Source organism: Mustela putorius, unplaced genomic scaffold (assembly GCF_011764305.1).
Source record: "Mustela putorius furo isolate JIRA1106 unplaced genomic scaffold, ASM1176430v1.1 tig00003834_pilon_pilon_pilon, whole genome shotgun sequence".
NCBI classification, from domain to species: Eukaryota; Metazoa; Chordata; class Mammalia; order Carnivora; family Mustelidae; genus Mustela; species Mustela putorius.
In genome coordinates, this window is record NW_025421987.1 from 7,642,626 (window position 1) to 7,658,959 (window position 16,334).

At 36.1% G+C, this 16,334-nt stretch overlaps 1 protein-coding gene across 1 annotated transcript; it reads right to left on the reverse strand.

Annotated features, from left to right (window-relative positions):
* Window positions 1-15,461: 15,461 nt before the first annotated feature.
* Window positions 15,462-15,992, reverse strand: LOC101678432 (gametocyte-specific factor 1-like). The gene has a single exon (XM_045089193.1). The coding sequence runs from the start codon at window positions 15,990-15,992 to the stop codon at window positions 15,462-15,464; it is 531 nt and encodes a 176-aa protein (XP_044945128.1).
* Window positions 15,993-16,334: the final 342 nt, after the last annotated feature.

Sequence of the window (16,334 nt, forward strand, 5' to 3'; positions counted from 1 at the left end):
TTCCAGTATTGACAGTGAAACAAAACATATTTATCTGTAATAATAGACTCCTGTTGATTTTTAATTTTGAACAAAACTGTGTATCTTAAACTTCCTTTGAATTTTCAGTTTTAGATACTAAGATTATGGAATCTTAAGAAGAAAATGAATCAGTGTCTGATTCTATTCTGGGAATCACGATTCAATCACCCGTCCAACAATGTGTGTTAACTTTCCCTCACATCGTATGCATACATAATGCCAGGCTGACTAGTGTTGGAAAAGGTGCAGCTTCAGTAACATCTTCATGAAATGGTCAGTCTCATTACACCTAAGTATTTTGGATTTGTTTGTTTTTTGAAGATTTTATTTATTTATTTGAGAGAGAGAATTCGAGAGAGAGAGAGAGATCATGAAGGGGAGAGAGTCAGAAGGAGAAGCAGACTCCCTGCTGATTGGGGAGCCCGATGAGGAACTCAATCCTGGAACTCCAGGATCATGACCTGAGCTGAAGGCAGTCGCTTAACCAAATGTACCACCTCCTAAGGCGCTCCTAAGTATTATATTTTTAAACTTTTCTTTCTTTTCTGCTATCAATAGATGCCTTCCAAAAGATGAAGAAACAGGAAAACTTAGAAAAGAACCTCAATCTAATTAACTATCACCCCATCTCTTAAGAATTTTTGTTTTCAAATAACTCTCACTGTCTTTCCTCTTCAAGCTTTATTTTTCTTTATCCTTTCCAACACCAGACTTTCCTGTTTGTTTTCTCTACCTTTTTAAAATAGATACCTAGAGTTAAGAAAAAAAAACAACTCTGACATTTCCAATGCAGCTACAAATTTTGCATTGCTACAGAAAAGAAAGAATTATCTGCTTATAAAGAAAAAAAAAACAATAAAAATATGAACCAAGAAAGCACAGAAGGTAGTAACCACATTTAGTTGTTTATCATGGAATCATCTTTATAATCCATCTGTTTCAACTCCACAGAGCAAATTATGAATAATTAGGAAGTTTCTCCTCATTTTATAGATTTGGGCTTAGAAGGCTTGGAAGGCAAGTACAACACAAATACTATTTACTTTTTCTCATATTTGGATTTCAATTTTGGTAAATGGCTACCAGGTGGGTGATGGAGGCTTGTGGGACATACAGATGGTTTTCCTACAGCTTTGATGATGTCAATAGTATATTTTTGCATTCTCTTTTTATCAAAAAAAAAAGCACACTTCATTTAAAAAGAGAGCATTATATCAACAAATCATACAATTTAAAAAACACAAAGAACGCTAGGTATTAAAAAAAAAATCCTGTATAAAATTGGTTACCACTGTTGTCTTCAAATATTTTTAGCTCCTTTAAATGTAAGCCTAACTCTATCCCCGGTTTGTGGCCCTGAAGATATAAATTTGAAACTTAAAAAAAAAAAAATGCTACTGGGCATTGCCTACATATCAGCTTTTTTAGATGACACTTTTTTTTTTAATAGGAACCATGACAGCAGCAAGTCAGCTAGTCAGAACTTTGGTCTCTGGTATGGTCTTGATTGGTTTTAGCAGAAGTTGGCTGTGATGAATGCTCCACTAAGGTGTATGATTGGGCTCTTGGGCTTAAGGCTGACTTGCTGGGAGGTTGCCTTGAGACGTAACTCTACAAGGAGAGAGAAGGTTGGTTGCTAAGTTTTCAACTATAGGTTATTATGAGTTGAGTTTCCCCACGCCATGAAGCATCCTGACATGAAGAAACAAAGGTGAAGTGAGCTTTTAACTTGTTCAGCTTGGTAATTAGGTTAGAGAATTTGGGGGTAAACAATGTCCCATTCTTTATTCTACTTAACTCAGGGCCAGTTTGTGACATGGGCTCAATGAAAAACAGCACTGAGATCCAGCAGAAATATGCATTTTACCATAGGAGACAGTCATTCTAGTCCTAGTGATGCTTCTTTCCCCTTATCATCTAGAGTGTGACTTCTTACAGCTTGTCCTCTGTGAGTGAATGTTGGGCAGAAGACAAGTTGCTTACACGGGTGGATGGAAAGAAGTTCTAGCAGAGGTACAAAGTAAATTGAAAACCACAAAATTGCCTGTGGGTGGACCCAGGGAGAGGGCTAAGGAAGGCAAAGGGAGAGGAGCCAAGAGGCCAAATAACCTCTCCTCACTCTCTACCTTGTGAGAGTGAAATTGTCAGCGATACATATCAATAATTAATTAGAGGCTTTATAAAAAGTAAGACTTCTAATAGATACCTTAATAGCTGTAGTCCCTCTTCAGTACTACACATGACCTGTGGACAGATTTTAGTCATCATGAATTATTCAACAAACAGCTAAGTTCAAGGAACAGTCTTAAACCATGCAGGACTTATATCAAACAAACAGAAGTGAAGGGCACTCTCTCTGCCTCACAGGACACTAAAAACGCTAGCTGTTAAGTGAGAAAAATGACGATAGATTCCATGACCTATACCTGCTCTCTGTTCTCATCGGGACTCTGCTACCGACCGGTTCCCTTGTCCTTGTTCTGGTGACCTGCCTATCATGTGGCATACTCCCGACTCCAGGGAGGGCCAACGCACCTGTGGATGAATCTCCCTCACCATAACTACCTACCTAGATATTTGATTGTTTCTTTTTTAATGTCTGCTTACCTTATAGCTGCAAAAGAATGTGGTTTGATTTTGTTTGTTTGTTTTTTAAATACTTCATTTATTTAATTTGAGATAAGAGAGAGAGAACACCAGTGGAGCAGGGAGCAGGGAGCCCAATCATCAAGGTGGGACTCGTTCCGGAGAGTCTGGGATCATGACCTGGGCCGAAGGCTGATGCGTACTAACTGAACCACCCAGGCGCCCTAGAATGTGGTTTGAAACATGAGACTCTGAGGATCAGTAATGGATGCAACTGTCTGGATTCAAAGATCTTTCAGGGAAGGGATTTAGTAGCCAATTTAAAAAATTTTCTTTGTTCTTCGCACATTTGGGGTGAAGGTATTGTTTAATTTCTACATCAATTTATTTTAACATGATTTACACACATCAGTTCTTGTGTGAGTTTCTTCTCCTCCACTGATAACGAGTAATCAATTCCTTACTTAAACTCACTAAATATAAATTCCATATGGTATGTAAAGCTATCTTTTTGAATTACTGCTGTAGAATATATCCAACTGTGTGGGTTTTAGGACAGTCAATATAATTTTCAGGCATTTAAAAGTTTTCAGGAAAGTGTTCTTTTTGTTTCAGTTTACAGCACTTTAAATCTTGTAAGTTACCACCTACTAGTTAAATCACTAACTTACAGCATCCTGACATTTGTTTTTCTATTTATTAAATCATCTAGGTGTTTTCTCAAAGCTCTTCTATGGTTTTTTGAAAATAAAAGAGAAATAATGATTTAAGAATTGTTTTTAACACCAGAATCATATAGAGTAAGAGGCTGTATATTCTTTTCACCTGCCCAGAATGTATATATTTCTTTTCCTGTGTAACAGTTTGTCATTAAAAATAGTTTCTCAACCCTGCTTTTTATTTAACAGTGTTTTATAAAGTGAGTTTAGGCAGTAAACAGGTGTATGCCATCATCTGCGGGCACCATCCACAGGCATCATCTTTGGACGCCATCCACGGGCATTGTTTATGTGGTGCTTTGGGCCCATAACTGGCTGTGCAATTGTCTAGATTTATTTTTATTTCTTAGTTTCTCTATTTCTATCTTTATTTCTTAGTTTTTCAACACTGATTTGTATTTAACAGGGTTTTATAAAGTGAGTTTAGGCAGTAAATGGGTATATGCCACCATCTGTAGTTGATTAGAAAGTGCCAGTCATCAACCTTGAATGTATATCCCCACCCATGTAACATTTCTCCAGCTGCCAGGAGTTATTCCAAATTTTGAGAATGAAACAAAGGCTAATTGGGAATGTTTTCATCGTAATGATAAAACAATTTGGAATCTAGAATAGTCCAAGAGAATTGGGTAACTTCTGCTCTCTGAAGAATGTGTATCATTTTCAAGATACTTAAGAGTACACTGTCTTAAATACCAAACTACTTAGTAACAGTCTCCAGGAGGGCCTGCCTATCTTACTGGAAGTTTCTATAGAAGGCAAAATCAACCTCTGGATAGTGTATTCTAAGTCAGCTCTAAGTAATAATTGGTAAATCTCTGGTTTAAATACCCATGAGATTCTACTTCAGTCTTTACCACTTGCTTCTTTGAGTAAAATTTGGTGGCAGCAATAATGGCCTTCTTTGGACAAATGGGTAATTAGGCTTTTAAGTACCAAAGGTTCTCTTGGTACCAGGTTACCAGGGTAATCTTACCATAGTGCCAATAATTGGCTGTCCAATTGTCTGTTTTTATTTATTTTTTTTTAAGATTTTATTCATTTATTTGACAGACAGAGATCACAAGTAGGCAGAGAGAGAGAAAGGGAAGCAGGCTTCCTGCGGAGCAGAGAGCCCTATGCGGGGCTCAATCCCAGGACCCTGGATCGCGACCTGAGCTGAAGGCAGAGGCTTTAACCCACTGAGTCACCCAGGCGCCCCTTCTTTCTTTTTTTTTTTTCTTAAAGACAATTTTAAATATAGGGTTTTATGGCTTATATATAAAATCATGCCTTTGAATGTGTTTTCCTTTGATAACTTATTCAAGGTATTCATGTTTTTTGTCACAAAAATAACCAAATATAGCATTATATCAAGAAATGCCTAAAAAAAATGGAAATGCCTGATATATTTATTCTTATGAACCTTGAATTCTTTCAATCCATGTTTAATTCACCCCTGGGTAATTCTACATAATTACAATGGCTCTTCCCTGCTAGTCAGAAGGATTTGTGGGGTTAACATAGGATAAAGTGTGTTGAAAATGGAAACATGCTTGTTGAGTTGAAATAGTATTCTACAGGTATTTCCCTTTTTAGAACTGATTTTCCAAAAGATTAAAATTCCCAAGCCTCTCTATATCATTCAACTTTGGATCATAGGAACATCTCATTGATGAACCAGGGCCTATTTGATAATTAGTGAGAATAATTTTAACATGAATAACTGCTTAGGACATAGCTAATAATTTGTAGTGGGGTTTTGAAGTGCAAATTACATATTTCTCTTTGAGTAGAGGAAAATATGGACACTATCAATTTACACTCTCTATACACAACTAACTTCAATTTGTTCCTAAGAAAGGTTTCATTCTGCAGGTCCAATTCACAAAATAAGGTGCTAATAAGCTACATCTTTATTCTCACTTTTAAGTACTTTCTTTTTAATCTTTCTTTTGTAGAACAACAGTACTACAGTTTGCATGGAAATTAAAACCTATTTCACAGTCAAGTTCTTCAAGGAGATCACTTAACTTCAGTCATCTGTTCAAGATACACATGCTTTTACAGTTGGGACAGGAATTCATAAATATTTGTTAAGTTATGCGACCCTCCTTGAAGATGTCTCAAAATCACATTTCCCTTGTTATACAGTTAGTTTTCATGTAGTCACAAATGAGATGCTATGCTTTTGCATTAATAATTATGTATATCTATAAAGTTTAGAATATAAATAGCTTCACTTGGAAAGAACATACTGAATGAATTAGCAATGCGATTTTATTGGTTCCCAGATTTCCAGAGACGAAATAAAACACGCTTATGAAAATTTCCAAGCACTTAAGTCCATTTAAGGTCTATTTCATATGCCGTAAAGTTCTTCAGATGTTACTGCCAGTAAAAGGAAAGCACCTGATAATAAAACCATTCTCTCACATTCTTCTTGTGCATACACAGAATCCTGTCTCCATCGTGGTAGGAACACTGTCTCTGCCTCCTTAGTCTGTGTGTGAGGAAAAAAATGTTAATTTTGCTTCCTATAAAATAAGCTCTCAAAAATTGAAGGTCCAACAATAAACTTTATTTTTATACTAATATCTTACAATTGCCAACTGGCTTCTATTTAGATGTTGTGACATTCTGACTTAGAATATATATTTTGGTCTTTGTTCATGGCTCCTGGCCTAGAGCTCCTCAAACCCTTGGAAATTCCTGAACAATAGGAGAAATCAAACTATCATTTGTCATATTTGGTGTCTTGTCCTCTCTTCCTGAAATTGATTCAGCACTATAATGGTCAAATGAGTGTCATATTTATAACTCGTGCCTTTCAAACACACCTGGGTTTGCCAATGAAGTGACTTTTAGAAACCCCCAAGGGAGGGGGCAGAGGAGATGCTGGCAGCTAGGGGAAACCACTATCAATAGTCCCCTCATTTTCAGGGAAGTAGAATCAGTCACCAATGGTCAGTGATTCAATCATGCCTATATAACGAAGCCTCTATCAACCCCAAAATGGATGGGATTCATAGAGCTTCTGGGTTGCTAAACATGTGATGATTTAGGGAGAATAGTACATTCAGAGCATAGAAACTCCACACATTTTCCCATACCTTGCCCTCTGTATCGATTTCTTCTTTTCACTATTGATTGTATCCTTTATTATCCTTTATAATAAACCTATAATTTAGGGAATAAACGATATCCTGAATTCCGTGAGATATTCTAGCAAATTAATTGAACCTCAGTAGGGGTCATGGAAACCATTGATTCATAGCCTGGTCAGAAGAACAGGTGACTTGAGAGTGGCCTCTGAAGTGAGGGACAATCTTGTGGAAATGGTAGGTAGGCATCCAGGTAGAGAGTTTGAGAAGTGAGTGAAACTATAGGACACTCAGCGGATATAGAGAATTGCTTGATTTTGGGGGGAAAGCCTCACACATGTGGATTGATTGCAGAATCATTAGATGTTGAATTTCATAAAAAAAGAAAGTCAACATTTATAAAAATTAACTATGTCCCAGAAATTATATTGATACCATATCTTCTAATTATCACACTCATGTTTCCAGCTAATGTAATTGTTTCCATGCTTTGAAAGGGTTCATAACTTGTTGACAATTCACAGCTTATGAGAAGAAACCACAGTGGATCTCAGGCTTGTCAGACTCTAAAAGTCACATCCTTTTGTATTTTTATACTAAACAGAGGAGAGAGAAAGCTGAGTCTTCTGTCCCCAGGGAACAAAATTTTTCAATCAGAGAAATGAATTATCTTTATACTTTGCAGGTGAGTAGGTAGCAAAATCTCAAATCAAGACTACATTTAAAAGTAGAGTCAAATGGGCGCCTGGGTGGCTTGGTGGGTTAAGCCACTGCCTTCTGCTCAGGTCATGATCTCAGGGTCCTGGGATCGAGTCCTGCATCGGGCTCTCTGTTCAGCAGGGAGCCTGCTTCCTCCTCTCTCTCTCTCTGCCTGCCTCTCTGCCTACTCGTGATCTCTGTCTGTCAAATAAATAAATAAAATATTAAAAAAAAAAGTAGAGTCAAGTATCATATGGTTTCACTTATTTGTGGAGCATAACAAATAGCATGGAGGACATGGGGAGTTAGGAGAAGGCAGTTGGGGGAAATTGGAAGTGGAGGTGAACCACAAGAGACTATGGACTCTGAAAAACAATCTGAGGGGTTTGAAGGGTTTGAAGTGGTGGGGGGTGGGAGGTTGGGGGAACCAGGTGGTGGATATTAGGGCCCGGATTGCATGGAGCACTGGGTGTGGTGCAAAAATAATGAATGCTGTTATGCTGAAAAAAAAAAAAAAAAGGTAGTGACATGAGTAGCTAGGACATAAAATAAAGCTGCTATGAAACCTAACAATTTCCCTCATGATTCCCAAATCATATGCACAGCTACATTTAATAAGAATTACATGTATGAGTACCAGGTTCTGAAAGCTGAATTAGCAAAGGAAAACTAAGATTTTTCAACAGCAAAGATCTTGTCTAGTAAGAAGATTATATTAAACAGAGTATTGTATTCACCAGGCAGTTCTGATTCACAATTCAGCTTGCTCAATGTTTATAAAATATGACAACAAACAATTATAAAATTTTTCTAACTTTGTATATAATATTGTTACCTATAGTTCCAATAAAAAGGGCAGATTTTCCTGCTAAAGCTTCTTGCTATTGTTTTCCAATTTCCATTTCTAGAGAGATCTGAAATGGGCATGACTTAAAGTAGTAATTTTTCAGTTTGTTTGTTTGTTTATGTATATATGTATGTATGTTTATATGTATTTTTATTTAAATTCCAGTTAGTAAATATTCAGTGCACTATTAGTTCCAGGTGTAAAATATAGTGACTCAACATTTCCATACAATACCTGGTGCTCATCACAAGGGCCCTCCTTAATCCCCATCACCTATTTAACCCATCCACCCCACCTCATCTGGTAACCATCAGTTTCTTCTCTATAGTTAAGAGTCTGTTTCTTGGTTTGCCCGTCATTTTTCCCCCTTTGCTTCTTCGTTTGTTTTTTTTTTTTGAATTTCACATATGAATGAAATCATATGGTATTAGTCTTTCCCTGACTGACTTACTTTGCTTAGCATAATAGTCCCTAGCTCCATCCACATCATTGTAAATTTCATTCTTTTTTTATAGCTGAGTAATATTCCTCTCTGTGTGTGTGTGTGTGTGTGTGTGTGTGTGAGTGTGTGTGTAATCACCTCTTCTTTATCCATTCATCAGTTGATGGACCGTTGGGTTGTTTCCATAATTTGACTATTGTAAATAATACTACTCTAAATATCAGGGTACATGTAGCCCTTTGAACTAGTATTTTGTTATTCTTTGGGTAAATAGTAGTGTAATTGCTAGATAGTAGGGTAGTTCTGTTTTTAGCTTTTTGAAGATTCTCAAAAAGATGCAACCAGCAGTTGCACCAGTTTGCAGCACCAGTTTGCATTCCCAACAACAGTGAAAGAGGATTCCTTTTTCTCCAATCCTTGCCCATACCTGTTGTTTCTTGTGTTGTTGATTTTAGCCATTCTGACAGATGTGAGGTGATATCTCATTGTAGTTTTGAATTGCATTTTCTTGATGATGAGTGATGTTGAACATCTTTTCCTGTGTCTGTTGGCCATCTGTATGTCTTCTTTGAAAAAAAAAAAAATCTGTTCATGTGTTCTGCCTGTTTTTGAGTTGGAATATTAGTCTTTTGGGGTGTTGAGTTTTATAAGTTCTTTTTATATTGTGGATACTTACCCTTTATCAGGTATATCATTTGCAAATATTTTCTCCCATTCCACAGGTTGCCTTTTTATTTTGTTGATTGCTTCCTTTGCTGTGCAGAAGCTTTTATTTTGATGTAATCCCAGTAATTTATTTTTGCGTTTTTTCCTTTGCCTCTGAAGACATGTCTGGAAAAAACTTCCTATGGCCAATGTGCACCCGGAACATTTTCCAGAGTGGATCCCATATTGGGTCACAAAACAAGCCTCAACAAATGCAAAAAAAAAAAAAAAAAAAAAGGAAGTCCTACCATGTACCTTTTCTGACCACAACGCTATGAAACCAGAAATCAACCACAAAAAAAAGTCTGGAAAGACCACAAATACATGCAGGTTAAGCAACATGCTACTAAACAATGAACGGATCTCCAGGAAATCAAATAAATTAAAACAAACAAACAAACATGGGAACAAATGAAAAAGAAAACACAATGCTCCAAGACCTTTGGGATGCAGCAAAAGCTGTCCTGAGAGGCAGTTTTACACATTTTATAAAGAAATGATGAATTTACAAAATAGGGATAATAGATGTTTGGGAGCTTTATTATTTTTTTTTTTAAGATTTTGTTTATTTATTTGACAGAGAGAGATTACAAGTAGGCAGAGAGGCAGGCAGAGAGAGAGAGGAGGAAGCAGGCTCCCTGCTGAGCAGAGAGCCCGATGCAGGACTCGATCCCAGGACCCTGAGATCATGACCTGAGCCAAAGGCAGCGGCTTAACCCACTGAGCCACCCAGGCACCCGGGAGCTTTAATTAGTATGGAATTCTATGTGGAATTTGAGCTGAAGTAGTAGTTTACTAAAAAAGTAAGGTTTATCTCTCTAGCCTTTGTGACTTTGAAGTCACTACCTTTGGTGCAAAGGATGTCTTTTTACTTAGTCCATGTAGCAGGGTATTTTTCCCACTCCTAAAACCATTTATACCTCCTTTACTAAATCTGCATTTATAGTCTGCCCCCTCTCTATGAACTGTCACCGATCTATATTCATTCTCTGATGATGCTAACTTCATAAATGAAGAAACTGAGAATGGATTAAACTTAGTTTCTTATTATAACATAGCTTAGATCCAAACCCAGGGTCTGTTTCCCAAGCTAGGGCTCAAAAATGTGTGTGTTTGGAATGGGGGATCCCAGTAGAAAATCAAAGCTGGAGAGTTCCTGGATGAAACTACTGATTGAGGAAATAGACACTTACTACTATGAGCACCTTGAAATATAGACCTTCAGCATTCTCATCTGGACCCAAATCAGTCAGTCTGGAGAAATGACTAGTGTTTGAGATTTTGAGGGTCATTGGACAAAGATCCTCACCCAGCAATTAGATATGAAAAGCTTAACTGGCACATTATTTTGAAAGCATTTCATTTATAATATATCATTGGTCAAATGCAACTTTGGAAATGACCATATAGCAGACAATTAGAAATCTGCATGATATGAAGGGTGGAGAGAGCCCAGAGTTTTCCCAGATGCCTGAGATTAGGGAAATTCTTATATCCCAGAAGGGAAAGGTCTCAGAAAGGGAAGCTTGAGAACATAGAAAATGAACTTGAAAATTTTTATTATTTGATAAAATGTCAATTCTGTGAACGAAAAACTAATGAGCATGTGACATGACTTTGTCATTCACATCTGTTGTTGTGTTCAGCAATATTTTATAATATATAAATTCTTTAACAGTAGTTTGTTAATAAAGACCTCTATTTCTGAGGAATTTATTCATCAAAATCTCTAAAAAAATTCTAAAAATGTTAATATTTTCAATTTAAATATCATATGACTCTACATAAAATAACTTTATACCAAGGTACACGCCCTGTTTAAACAACTCCACTATAGTTATTGGCTAGTGATTTTGGTTGCATTTCATTTTATAAACACAAATCTAGTTAAAACTCGGATTCTGAACTGAATTTCAGAATAAATATCTCAAAAAGAGCAATTACATATGCAGTCCAATCTTTAAAAAAAAAATCTTCCCTGGTTGTTTCTTAAGATACTCCACAAGCTCTGACTTTGGATAGACTCTGGAAAAATATCTAGATTTATGTGTAGCCATTGCAACGTGGGAGCTCTGAATGTCTATTCTGTTTTTGGTAGCTCTTAGTCTAATTGCTATAAAATATTTAATAGATTAGTTGACAAATGGAAAATTTGAACTTCATGCACTAAAATTTTACTTTGTCTCTTCTATATGCCTCTATTTTTCAAGAACTGATAATACATTTACTTTACTACATCATAATATATTTCAGGCTTTTTATCTTCAGCTACAGAAATCCTGCATCTTTTTAATTATGTTAACAGCCCTTAGTCACCCAGCATAGCCTATCCACCTCCACTAATTCGTGGCTCTTTTATATTTCTCCAGGGGATGTATTTCCATAGTTAAGCCTTCTCATAAGGTTTATTTTTTTTCCTTCCAGGTTTTTTTTTTTTTTTTTCCCTTTGACTGCCATCCAAACTTTTTTGGCTTTATCAGGGATTTTTACTTTGTTACTTCCTTTTTTTCCCCCAAAGCTTTTCATAATTTACTGGGGTTATATCTTCCTAGGCTTTTAGTTCTCTTACAGATTTGTTTTTAAGACTTCAAACTTTTTCATTTTATTTTTAGCTCATGATACTTGCAAAAGTCTGTACCCTTTTGATTTTCACTTGCTTCATTGACACATTCTTGTGTTTTGTTTTCATTTTAAAATACCAGAAAGTAAAATGTCTCAGCAGCTTGGTGGAGTGGAATATTTATAATTCCAAAAAAATTTTACTTTTTTGGAGCTATTTGCTTGTAGGTTAAAATTTTGTGTATAAATTCCTGGAAAAAAATCTTAACTTTCCAGGAAGTTGACTAACCTTCTTTTATCATTAAATGCAATCATTCTATGATATCATTCTATATCTGGTACGGTATTTATATTCCTCCACTGAGAGGAAATAATTAACAAAGATTTGTTATTAATGACATGTGAATGTTAATGTATTCAATTAGATATTGCTAAAATGCTATTAGGCAAGTGGACAGAGAAAAGTATAAAAATAAAGATGTATATAATTTACCTTTATTCATAACAGACCTCTTTTTTTTAATCTTCTGAAAACAGAGAACAACCTGGTGTTGTATAAGCATACTGACTAGGGGGAGAAGAGTGGGGAAAGGAGAAAAACCCTGATTTCTAGCATTTTCCCATTTCTGTGGTGTGAATATTATCACCATGGCCAATTTCAAGCTACCAGCAGTTTAACAACTAGTCCACAGAATTGCTGAAAGCTTATAAGCTGGCATAGGCTAAACACAGTTCTAGCACAAAATTTATAATGTTTATTAATTTTCAGTAGGTCACAGATATCTTTGCACATATGTTAATCTCATTGACCCTCCTTAAACAAACACAAAGCTTGTATATAGATTTTTGACAAAACTTTGCCTTTCTACCCATGGATCCCTGTGTAAGAATCCCCTTTCTACATGTACTTGTGATTTAAGGGGTTCAGAATTTATGATTCAGAGATGATAAATTTACCTTTTATTAAAAAATTTTTTTTGAAGATTTTATTTATTTATTTGACAGAGAGAGAGAGAGAGAGATCACAAGCAGGCAGAGAGGCAGGCAGAGAGAGAGAGGAGGAAGCAGGCTCCCCACTGAGCAGAAAGCCCGATGTGGGGTTTGATCTCAGGACCCTGAGATCATGACCTGAGCCGAAGGCAGAGGCTTAACCCACTGAGCCACCCAGGTGCCTCATTTTCAATATTTTTTAAATTTTTTAAAGGTTTTTATTTAAATTCCAGTTGGTTAACATAGAGTGTAATATTAGTTTCAGGGCTACAATATAGGGATTCAGCACTTCCATACAACACCCAGTGCTCATCACAGGTGTCCTCCTTAATCCCCATTACCTAGTTCACCGATCCCCCCCACCCATTAACCATCAGTCTGTTCTCTATGATTAAGATTCTGCTTTTTGGTTTGCCTCCTCTCTCTTTTTCCCTCCCTATATTCATTGTTTTTTTTTTCTTAAACTCCACTTATTGAGTGACAAATATGAAAGACTATGAATGTCTTTCTCTGTTTCCCCTTAGCATAATATGCTCTAGCTTCATCCACATTGTTGCAAATGGCAATATTTCATTATTTTTTATGGCTGAGTGATATTCCATTTTGTGTGTCTGTGTGTGTAATATATCATATTTTCTTTATCCATTCATCAGTTGATGGACACTGATTCCATAATTTGGCTATTATAGATAACGCTCCTATGAGCTTTGGGGTGCGTGTATCCCTTTGAATTACTATTTCTTTATTCTCTGGGTGACAATTTATCTTTTAATCTCCACACTTTGGCTTTCATAATTTGAGAGTCAGGTGTTTAATTGCAGCATTAAAAACTGCGTTTCCTCAGTGAAACTTAAGAACTGTCAGAAAACATTGCCTGGGTCTCCAAAGAGCATGCTTCTCTTCCTGAATCATACCATCTAGAAAGATACTTTTGTTTCAGAGATTATATATGATTTGTACACTTCCAGTTACTAGTTATCTACTTTGGGATTCTTTGTTTCTATATTTCTATCAGAAAATGTGAATAAAGAACAACTTTTATTTGTTGGTATATTAAAATAATAAATTTTTCTTTCCATATTTTGGTGATTTTTGTCAAAATATAAAATCATAAGTTAAATTTAGTGAATATCCAAATTTCTGATCTATTGTTACAAAAAATCTAGATGTTGCTTTGTTTAAAAAAAGTGAAAAGAATTTATTCTTTGATTCTCAATTGCTACTTCAGTGATTTGTGGTTTTTTTTTATAGTTTATCTAATTAAAAGGCAGAACTCTCAATTTCAAGTTTTATATGCATCAACTCTCTTATTGGAAAGTAAATTCTCTAACCCATATAATCTGGAGTCAAGAAACTTGTAAAACAAAACAAAAAAAAATCACTTTAATTTCATTGCTGACAAGTTTCCGAATTTAAATCTCAACTTCCTGTGATGAATTTATTTACTTTGTGCTGACAAGACAGTATCTTGGGGCTTTGTTTTCCAAGTCAGTTCTAAATCTGCAGTGTATCAAAATCTCCTCATTATGCTTTGGATGTTATGGTAGATAAATGGTATCTTCACAAAGATACATTCATTCTGGTATTGAAAATGCCTACTTAACATTCCGTATGAATAGTTTTATTGAAAAAATATGTAGACAAGCCATTAATTATACACAAAGACTTGGAACAAATTCTTATAAGAAGCATAGCATGCCTTCCATTAAATGTACACATTTTATACAAAGTTACTGAAAGTCTTCCTGAGGTTAAACAATAAATCTTCGAAATTTAATCACTCTGCTCCCCAAAAGGTAATTTTTTTTTCTCCATGACACCCATAGGGTATACACTCAGATCTTAGCCTAGTTTAAATAACCAGACAGTATTTCCAGTGCATTTTTCTGTTTCTTAAAAATCTAGTTGCTGAGAATAAGTTGTCCAATTATCTTCCTCAATTTCTTTTTGTTTTGTTTTGTAATTATTATTCTATTTTGGTTCTCCTTCAGAATTGTGAAATATCTTGAATCAGAAAATGCAGAGAATGAGAAACAATGCCTCCCTATCATGAAACCGAATCTGGAAAAAGTATTTTGTTGTAGATTGTACCTTGAATTCAAAGCACAATTTTATTGAGAGCATTTTCTAGCTCCTGTGTTTCACAGCAGTATAGGATTTATTGTATTTTTATTTGGAAAGAGATTCAGCAGATAAATGATCACTTTATTTCTTACACTTTTAACTTTGATATTCTAAGTTTCTCACATTATAAGGATTAGTGAAGTCTTTACAAGTAAAATTCACAACTCTTTTTTTTTCCAGTTAAAAAGTGCTAGCAGATCATAAATACACATACATAAATAAGTTTTTAAAAAAACCCAACCAAACAAAAAAACCAAACTTAAATACAATTAACTGGCCAAAAGAGAAGCCCATAAATATGCCTTACTATCCTGAGAACCAAAATGGATTGAAAACAAACATTTCTCGGGAAAAAAAGACTAAAACGCTAAAATATATGGCAAGGAAATTCCTTATTGCTATCCAGTATGTGAGTAGCCTGGCATTTCAATAAGTGCTAAATTTTTTTCTGAAAATGTAGAAATTGAACTGACTGGTGGTAGAACTTCAAAAGCTTTCCCTCTACAAATGCCATTCCTGTGACTGGTAAAGAGAATTGTCCTGTTAACTTATTAGCAGACTCAAATTAAGAAATTCCTTAAATTCTTCTTTTTTTTTGAAAGTCACAGACAGTTTATCTTTCTATAATTAGATTAGGAGGGCAGACCACGAAGAACGCACTGGTAGCAGGAAGAAGCAAGAGTCTTCTAGGGTCTGGCATTTGATGAGATGTTCAGTTCCTGTGCATTTCCATTGTTTTTCCATGGCAGAACATACGGCAGAGGCTTGGGAACACGCATGCCTGAAGCCAGGTTACTCTTATGTTCCATAACCATGTTGCTTACAGGGCTGTTGCCACAGCAGTTGGCTGTGCCCCAGACAAATGGGGTGCTGTTCTGTTCCCACAGATCTTTATCCCAGTCTTCATCGCAAGGAGGGCACGGCCACGTGCTCTCAGCCAGAGTCTTTTGTCCAACATTCCTGGTTTGGTTGACAACATCCTGCTCAATACAACTTCTATCATCACAGCTGGAGATAGGATGACTGATTTCGGCTAGGGGAACCTGGTGACACGCATGGAAGGGACAAGTAGCCAATTTGTTTGCGACATCAGGATGATTCTTTCTGCACTTGATAAGATGATAAGGAAACCTGCAGGCCCTAATCTGGTGGTTTTTATCATAGGGGCATTGTATTAGCTTTTCAGGGTCCAGGGAATTGATGTAAGTTTCTCCCATGTAGGAGATAAAGAAGCTGTATCCAAGTGCTCGGTTGAGACACGTTCTCCCCACCAAGAAATCCCTTAAATTCTTTTTTTTTTTTTTAAGATTTTATTTATTTATTTGACACAGAGAGAGAGATCACAAGTAGGCAGAGAGGCAGGTAGAGAGGCGAAGCAGGCTCCCCACTGAGCAGAGAGCCTGATTCGATCTGAGGACCCTGGGATCATGACCTAAGCCCAAGGCAGAGGCTTTAACCCACTGAACCTCTGAGCCACCCAGGCGCCCTCCCTTAAATTCTTACCAAGAACCCTCAGAGAAGCCTGTTGAGCCATGGTGCATATTCAAAATTCTGATGAG